The sequence below is a fragment of the Lolium rigidum genome, chromosome 6 (assembly GCF_022539505.1).
Source record: "Lolium rigidum isolate FL_2022 chromosome 6, APGP_CSIRO_Lrig_0.1, whole genome shotgun sequence".
Classification (NCBI taxonomy): Eukaryota; Viridiplantae; Streptophyta; class Magnoliopsida; order Poales; family Poaceae; genus Lolium; species Lolium rigidum.
Window position 1 is genome coordinate 32268543 of NC_061513.1, and position 9730 is coordinate 32278272.

A 9730-nucleotide genomic window follows, 5' to 3' on the forward strand; every position below is an offset into this window, starting at 1 on the left:
GCACACGGGGCGGCTGGGACTTTGGACCGTGCCGCGTTCTAGCTAGATACATGTGCGAAAGAAATACTCTGTTTTAGATTGACACACAAGATCGAGGTGGACTTTTCCCTCTATTTAACGGAATGTCAGAAGCCTGGACAATACCACCCCCTAGTAGATACATACGTACATACACGGCAAAGGCAGGAAGTCTGAAGAACCCAATATACTCGCAGGAAGCAGCATGAGCACCGTGGCGATCAGCAAGTTGCCGCCGGTGCTCGTCCAGCCATTAGAACCGGTCACGGTGACCGGTGACATCAATCTATCGTCTTACGACAAGCATCTTGTTTCCAGGCCTGCCACGGCGTTCTTCGTGTTTGAGCGTCCACTACACGAGCCCGTGGAGACCATTAAAAGGGGACTGTCGCGAGCTCTTCTCGAGTACTACCCTATCGCCGGCCGGCTGGCCGCTGGAGCCACCGCCGGCGAAGTCATCATCAAATGCACCGGCGAGGGCGTGTCATTCGTCGCGGCGTCCGCCAGCTGCGCCATCAAGGACGTCATGGGTCTGACCGATCCGTCGCTGAAAGAGGAGCTCGGCGTGTTCTACGACGGCCGGTGCAGATACTCTGATCCGCTGGTGTTGATGCAGGTGACCGTCTTCTCCTGCGGCGGGTTCGTCCTGTGTGTAACCTGGAACCACTCCGTCGCCGATGGCGTCGGGATGGGCCAGTTCATGCTGGCGGTCGGCGAGCTCTCTCGCGGTCTGCCGTCCCCGTCCGTCGTCCCGGTCAGGCAGCCCGATTCGCTCATCTTGAGCCCGCCTCCGGTTTTCACAAAGATTATGCAGCTCCTGGGTAGCCTCCAGCCTACTCAACTGGCCTTGCTTGACATCACCATCCGATCAAGCTTGATACGGCGCATCAAAGATAAATACTCGTCGATGAACTCCGGCCAGCCGTGCACGGTGTTCGAGGCGGTGGCCGCGGTTCTGTGGCGGTGCCGGGCCCGTGCAATCTCCTCCGACCCGGAGGCGCTCACCGTGCTCTTCTTCCCTACCAATGCGCGCACGTACGCGGGGGCAGAAGAGGGATACTACGGCAACTGTCTCGTGTGGCGGCTGGTCACGGCGACGGCCCGCACGGTGGCGAATGGCGACATCATGGACCTAGTCAAGATGATCCACGCCGCGAAGGATCGGGTGCCCGGCCAGTCGGACATGGACGAGCTGCTGCAGTTGCCGGACTGGTACGACCTTCTTCGTGTCACGTCCTGGCGAAACATTGGGCTTCAGACACCTGATTTTGGCGCGGGGACGCCGACGAGGGTGATGGCACACTCGCCGCCGCAGAGAGACCTGCCCAAATGCACGGCGTGTATCCCGTGCATGGACGAGTACAACGTGTTGTCCACCTGCGTGAAGGAGGAACACGCCAGCGCCTTCCTCCACGAATTAGCAGATATGCACCTCAATTACATTTAGTGCATATATACAATCAAAGTTTGCAAAATTAAACCTAGAAATTTCGATCGCTGCTCATTTGTGTAGGAGAGATGTCTACTTAGACATTCTAAACATTGCGCATAGAAAACCGATTTATTTGTCTAAACACATCTTAAAGAATTTAAAGCATCTCTAACAGATCGCTTATAATCAGTTAGAGAATTAAAATTTCGGTTTTACTCCTTTAACCACACGATCTCTTACAACGGTAAGAGGAGTAAACAAATATTGACATGTCTGCGCTCCCTAAAAAATATCCAACTTGGACATCGATGAGCAAAAGTCCCTCTCCTCTACCTGCCTCCAACTTCGTCCATGCACCCCTTCCCACCTTCAATCCTTCCCCGATCTTGATTTTCGTCGGTCCTGCTGGGGTCGTAGTGCAAGGGATCACTTAGAGACACTCTTACATCCAGCACTATGATGCTGAATTTATTTTTGAGGTGTATTTGTTTTGTACTTACTTCTAAGTGCCATTTGCTTGGGAATATTTACAATGCGTAATTCATTGCCACTAGCTGTTAGACATGTAACGTAGCTGTATATGTGTTCATACCATATTGGTATTAGAGTTGTTCATGCGTTTCCAAAATCCATATTGGTATTGGTAGGTGAGCATAAAGTGTTCGAGAATGTTCCTCAACAGGCCGCTTGACCACGCCGCCGCTGCCTCTACGTCTCCGATCGGGACAGTCAGCGTCGGCTCCTTCCTCACGGCGCCCATCTCCACCTCGCAGCAGCTCGTCCAGCACACCGCCTCGACCGGTGCTGCCGCTGTGGCCCCATCTGCCACGACTGGTGCCACCGCTGCGTCCACGGCTGTCGCGCCGCCGGTGCCTGCCTTCGTGCCGCCACCCTCGGCGCCCCCTGCCATGGATGTGCTCGCCACGCTGCCGCCGCCCTACCACTTCGGCAATCATATCACCATCAAGCTCACGCCCGACAATTATATTTTTTGGCGTGCGCAGGTTCTTCCGCTTCTCCGGAGTCACTACTTGATGGGTTACGTCGATGGTACCCTACCCTGCCCTCCCGCGCTCATTGACAGCGTGCACGGTCCGGTGGTGAATCCGGCTCACCGTGTGTGGACCGCGCAGGATCAAGCCAACCTCTCCTCCATCCAGGGGTCTCTCTCGCCGTCCGTCGCCGGGATGGTGGTTTTTGCCGCTACCTCGTGCGAGGCCTGGAAGACTTTGGAGGCGAGCTTCTCTGCTCAATCCCAGGCGCGCGCTAACTCTCTTCGTCGTGAACTTGGCGAGTGCGAGAAGCTGGATATGAGCGCCAAGGACTACTACAACAAAGTGCGTGGGCTCGCTGACACGCTTGCCTCCATCGGTCAGCCCCTCTCCGATTCCGAGTTCAACTCCTACATTGTGAACGGACTCGATGAGGAGTATGATGGCTTGGTTGAAGTGATGGAAGATCGCACCACGCCCATGCCCGCTCACACGCTTTATGCGAAGCTTCTCCGCACCGAGCAGCGCATCGAGGCTCGTCCTGGCCGTCGGAGTGGCGGCGCCCACTCTGACCCATCGGCGAATGTCGCGCACAAAGGCGGTGCGCGCAACCCGTCGACGCCCACCCAGGGCAAGCCCCCTGCACCCTCGCCTCCGGCCCCTGCATCGTCCCCTGGCTATGGCGGCGGGCGTACCCAGCGCACCTGTCAGCTCTGTGGCCGTGATGGTCACCTTGCGTCTAAGTGCCACCGCCGCTTTCAGCGGAGTTTCCTTGGCATTGGGAACGATGGCAAGGATACGCGCAACAATGCGCGCCAGGCCGCCATGGCCGATCGGCCCTCTCCTTCGGGCCAGCAAGGACAGACCCAGTCCTACTCCGTTGACTCTTCCTGGTACATGGACACCGGGGCTACGGATCACCTCACCAGTGAGCTGAACAAGCTTCACACTCGCGACACCTACCATGGCTCTGACAAGGTCCACACAGCAAATGGAGCAGGTATGCATATCTCTCATATTGGTCAAGCATCCCTTCTCACTCGTCATCCATCTAGACACCTTCATCTCAACAATGTTCTTCATGTTCCCTCTGTCACACGCAATTTACTCTCCGTTCCCAAGCTCACCTATGATAATAATGTTTTCTGTGAGTTTCACCCGTTTGATCTTTTTGTTAAGGACCGAGCTACGAGGGACGTTCTTCTTAGTGGGCAGCTGTGTCATGGACTATACCGTGTGGATCCTCCAGGAGCTCCCCGTGTGTTCGGTGGAGTCGAGTTTCTTCGTCGCAAGTGGCATGCTCGCCTTGGGCATCCTGCCACTCCTATCGTTCGCCATGTCTTGAGTCGTCATGAGTTACCTAGCTTGTCTAGCAATAAAGATTTAGCAGTGTGTGATGCCTGTCAGCAAGGCAAAAGTCATCAACTTCCTTTTTCTGAGTCTACTCGAGAAATTAAGAGTCCTCTAGAACTTGTGTTTTCAGATGTATGGGGTCCTGCTCAAACCTCTGTTAGTGGTCACAGATATTATGTCAGTTTCATTGATGCTTATAGTCGCTTTACTTGGCTTTATCTTATTAAGCGCAAATCTGATGTGTTTAGTATTTTCACTCAATTTCAGACGCATGTTGAACGTCTTCTCAAGCACAAAATAATTCATGTTCAGTCGGATTGGGGGGGCGAGTATCGCAACCTCAACTCTTTCTTTCAGAAGCTTGGGATTTCTCATCGTTTATCATGCCCTCATACTCATCAGCAGAATGGTTCCGTTGAGCGTAAGCATAGGCATATCGTTGAAACTGGTCTTACCCTTTTGGCCCATGCATCTGTCCCCTTTAGATTCTGGAGTGATGCTTTTTCTACCGCTTGCTTTCTCATCAATCGTACTCCTACTCGTGTGTTAGACATGAAAACTCCACTTGAGCTCCTTCTTAACGAACTGCCAGATTACACCTTCTTTAAGGTCTTTGGTTGTGCGTGTTGGCCCCACTTGCGCCCATACAATAAACGTAAGTTGGAGTATCGCTCTAAAAAATGTGTTTTTCTTGGCTATAGTGCTCTTCACAAAGGGTACAAATGCCTTCATGTTCCCACGAATCGTGTCTACATATCTCGGGATGTTATTTTCGATGAGAATTCTTTTCCTTTTTCAAGCCTCCCAGTGTCCACTATAACACCGCTGCATTCATCTTCTGTCACTGCTGACCAATTTGAGGATGTTGCATATTCTCCTTTGTTGCTGCCTAACCATGGTGCAGGTGTTGGTCGTGGAGCTCGCTTGGAACTCCTTGAGGATTCGCCAGTTGATGCTGCTGCCATCCCACACACTGACGTGCATGGCCTCGATGCCCCTGCACGCCGTGCTTCCCCTGATGGCGATCGCCCGTGCTCCCCCTCGCCCGACGTCGATCACGTGCCCGTGCATGGCCTCGACGCTCGTGCCCGCCATGCACACGACGATCGCCCGCCCGTCTCGTCCCCGGCTCCTGGGCGCCCGCGCTCGCCAGTGTCCCCGCCTCGCGCCGATCATCAGCATGGCCTTGATACTGCTGCTCGTGCCGAGGCTGACCGCGCGGCCACGCAGTCTCCGCCGTCGTCTGCCCCTGCGTCGCCTCGCGCATCACCAGCCTCGCCGGCTTCGCACAGCCCGTCGCTGCCCCCGGCCTCTCCGTCACCGTCGCCTAGTCCTTCGCCGTCGCCCAGCCCTGCTCCGGCTCCTCCATCGACATCCACTGCACCTGTGGCTCCGTCGGTTCCGCGGCCTCATACGCGCGAGTCGCAGTGGTATCTTTCGACCCTTGGAGCGCACCGATGGGACCTGTCGCCGGGTATGCTGCCTGTATGTCTGCTGCACTTGCTGATCCATCTGCTGAGCCACGTACATATCAAGCTGCCATGAGCATCCCGCATTGGCGACAGGCTATGGAACAGGAATATCAGGCCCTGTTGCGTAACGACACCTGGACCCTTGTTCCTCCGCCACCTCGTGTTAATATCATTGATTCCAAATGGGTGTTCAAAGTGAAGAAGCATTCCGATGGATCCATTGAGCGCTACAAAGCACGACTTGTGGCTAGAGGATTTCGCCAGCGGTTTGGTCTTGACTATGAAGACACCTTCAGCCCTGTGGTCAAACCTACTACTATTCGCCTTCTTCTGTCGCTTGCGCTTACTCGAGGTTGGTCTCTTCGTCAGCTTGATGTCCAGAATGCCTTTCTTCATGGTTTGCTCGAGGAAGAGGTTTATATGCGCCGACCTCCTGGTTTTGTTGATCCCGATCGACCCTCTCACATATGTCGCCTCACCAAAGCTCTCTATGGTCCGAAGCAAGCGCCTCGTGCTTGGCATGCTCGTCTTGGTTCAGCCCTTCGTGCTCATGGTTTTGTGCCCTCTACAGCTGATTCATCTCTCGTTTCTTCTCCAGACGACCAAGGTTACTATGTATTTTTTGGTCTATGTTGATGATATTATCTTAATCAGCTCCTCTACCTTGGCTGCGGATGCTCTCATTGCTTCGCTTGGGAAAGATTTCGCTGTCAAGGACCTGGGTACTCTTCATTACTTTCTTGGCTTGGAAGTGGCGACGCATGGTTCTGGCTTGCTCATGACTCAGAAGAAGTACTCCCTGGATATTTTGCGCCGAGCTGGTATGCTTAAGTGTAAACCCACGGCTACACCTATGTCCTCTACTGAGAAGATTACAGCGGTTGATGGTACCTTGCTGACTTCGATGAGGCTACCGAGTACAGGAGTATTGTTGGTGGTCTTCGCATTTGACCATTACTCGACCGGATATTTCTTATGCTGTCAACAGGGTTTGTCAGTATCTCCATACACCACGCGACACTCATTGGGCTGCGGTTAAGCGCATTCTTCGCTATGTGCAGTCTACCTTGTCGTTTGGTCTTCATATCCGGCCGACTCCTTCCGGGGTCCTTTCGCCTACTCGATGCGGACTCGGGCTGGTAGTCCGGATGACGAAGCGATCCACGGGGGCTATGCTGTATTCTTTGGCTCTAATCTGATCGCCCGGAGTGCTCGGAAACAAGCCACCGTATCTCGTAGTAGTACCGAGGCTGAATACAAGGCTGTTGCCAATGCCACCGCTGAGCTCATTTGGGTACGAGTCTTTGCTTCGCGAATTGCGGGTCTCTCAGTCACAGTCTCCGGTCCTGTGGTGTGATAATATTGGCGCTACATATCTTTCAGCCAATCCAGTATTTCATGCTAGGACCAAACACATTGAGGTGGATTATCATTTTGTGAGGGAACGTGTTGCACGACGACAGCTACGGATCAAGTTCATCTCCTCTAAAGATCAACTTGCAGACATCTTCACGAAGCCATTGCCTCTCCCACAGTTTGAGGGGCTAAGATTGAGGGAGGGTGTTAGACATGTAACGTAGCTGTATATGTGTTCATACCATATTGGTATTAGAGTTGTATTGTATCTTGTATACACCCCATATATATATATGAGATAGGCCACCCCTAGAGGGTTGTGCCGGTTCCCCCAAACATACTTTGTCTTACACTAGCTCAGAATGTCCTTTGTTGATCGGCATCTGCTTTTTGGAAAATTGGTTCCATGCCCTACTAAGGAATGTGCTACTCACTTTTGCCCATAACATCTATTTATCATCACTTTTGCCGTCTTTGCTCAAAATCAACCTCGCAAACCACCAAACGGAGTGTTTCCATCTGTCCAAGCCTTTTGACCGTCTATGCACTATGACCCTAACACATGTGACCCCTCTTACGTGTTGGACCCACTTTCACACGTGCCCCTCTTATGGGTTGGACCCGCTTTCACATGTCACCCGTATTACGGTGGGACCCCACAAATGGGACCCGCGCTGACTTGTTGATGACACTGAACTACGTGTGTGCTAATTTGTTGGGGCTCCAAGTGCAGAGTGATGTAGCAACCGTCTTTTCCCCACAAGCATGACTCGGGGTTTATATCAAACTCTTAGGAAACCACTCGTAGTTTTTCTTCTCGTCCTCTTCAATCAACCTGAAAAGCAAAAAAACAAATACCTTGTGTCCCCAACTCTCCACCTTTTGGTTATCAAGCACAAGGTTTCGGTTAAGTAAAATACACTTAATAATAAAAACCACAAAAAAGTAAACTAGGAAACTAAATGCAAACTACGAAAGTAAAAAAATAAAGGAATTTTTGGGGGTTTTGGTATGATTTGCAAGTAATAAATGTTTTTTGTATTTTCGAATTTAATTGTGGAAAAAATTTGTAAAATAAAGTAAGGAAATTAAAAGGTGTTTCTTATGATTAAAAACGGACAGAGGTTCATAGTTTCACTTGACTACTCTCTCATAAATTATGGTGCACATAAAACAACTTACATAATAATATATATGTGATTGAATATTTATATATAGTTTGATTAGCATTCATATGTGCATCATGTCCTATTATTAAGGTGATGCAACACTCCTCTAGAAAGTAAAAACTCCAAGCTATCTAGATTTAATGCAAAAAAGAGCATAGCTTTAAGAACTTTGACATAATATTTGAATATCAAATATCAAACCACGAATAAACGAGAATCATCCATTGCTGTCACTAGATGAGGTAACAAAAGGAAAGGTAAACACCATAGGGGATCTTAGATTTATGTCACTTCCAATAACCACTACCATGTTACTCCGTCTAATGCACACTTTTCGCTACACACACCCTTGCATACTAGTTTGGTCAAGACAAGTAAGTTAGAACGAGATAGAAATATGCATCTATTTATACATCAAACTGGTAATAACGAATGCAATTTCATAAGATCAAGATCCAACACATAGAAATTAAAAAAATATATCCATGATCATGTTGGGTAGCTCACATGGATATAATAAAATCATAGCACGAGAGAGATAGATCAAGCTACTTCTAGAAACCCATAGTCTCGGGGTGGAATACTCCCTTCTCATCTTGGAGGCGCTGATGGTGATGTTGGAGAGGCTGGATATGCGATCGAAAATTTACTCCGGTGCAATTTCCCCTCCATTCTTCATAGATTATGGCTTTGTTTCATGGTTTATGTGTTTTCGTCGCCTCCTACTCTGAGAACAGCTCAGGTGTCTTTTTATAGACAGTTTTAGGTTAAGACGGAGATCCTGCATAGAATATGGACAGTTGTGGACGCTCGAGTCGCAAGTTGGACCAGGTGGCGTGGTCCCACATGCTGAGAATGCGACCTAGGCTATCTTGGTCTTCGTGGCTCCCTATGCTGCTCCAAAAGCCCAGGGTCTTCTCCCTCGATAAAAAAATGCTCTAGCAAAAATCCTTGTCCAATTTGACTCCATATCAGATCCTAAAACTTAAAAATACCCAAAACACGAGTTTCATGTCCCGGAGAGTTATAAACCAAATAAAAAAAATTATTGGAAAATCCCCAGATATCAATGCAAAATTGCTTCAACAATTAATAACAACATGCAAATAAGTTATAATATGATATAATAAACTACAAAATTCACATACACATTTAACATGCATCACATGTGGAACTCCCCTTACTTACTGGTGAGAAAAAATATGACTGGTATTTTATGAGGTAATCTAACAATTGGGGACCTGGAACTACGTACCGCCTTAAAATGGGGCCTTCCCTCTAATCGAAGAGCACTATCCATTACTCGCTCTTTCTCCCTCAAAAATGGCTCGCAGCAACGACTCTCATAGTAAGAGCCAATCTTCCACAAGTACGTTATCGGAGCCGGAGGGGTCACCAATTTCATTAGACGTGTTAGTGTACTCGTCCATTGTGGTGGAGTACCGCATAAGTAGAAGGAGGATAAGAATGCCGACAAGTCAGACATGGGCGTGATATTGAAATTGCCGAATTGGTACATACCTTCTTCACATCACGTCCTGGCGAAACATTGGGTTCAAGGCAACTGATTTTGGCGTGGGTAGGCCGACGAAGGTGATGGCACACAGTGTCCTAGTAGTTCCATGCTAGAGCATATATTACTGGTGCAAAATAAAAATTGGACCTGATACAAACTAAAATAATAATTATTTGTACAGAACTTTTATACATTTCAGAAATTATTTCTTTGCATGATAAATTATTTGATTCAAGTATAATTTATATTACTTATTTGCATAGTTAAGCACACAAAAATGTTGCTGAATGTTAGGTGTAACATGATTTATTATACAATTGTAATGGATTCTTCAAATAAGCTTTCCTTGTGCAAAATTAAAAAGTTTATTCTATAAAAATATTTCCTTCTTGACTTATTTTCAACAATCGCATAAATAATAT

General features: G+C 49.1%; 1 protein-coding gene across 1 annotated transcript; it reads left to right on the top strand.

The window, feature by feature from the left end:
• Positions 1-223: 223 nt before the first annotated feature.
• LOC124662396 (acyl transferase 15-like) lies at positions 224-1465 on the top strand. Its single transcript, XM_047200237.1, has one exon. The coding sequence runs from the start codon at positions 224-226 to the stop codon at positions 1463-1465; it is 1242 nt and encodes a 413-aa protein (XP_047056193.1).
• Positions 1466-9730: the final 8265 nt, after the last annotated feature.

Excerpts from the sequence above, each read along its gene's own strand:
- LOC124662396 (XM_047200237.1), top strand. The coding sequence starts at position 224 with ATGAGCACCGTGGCGATCAGCAAGTTGCCGCCGGTGCTCGTCCAGCCA.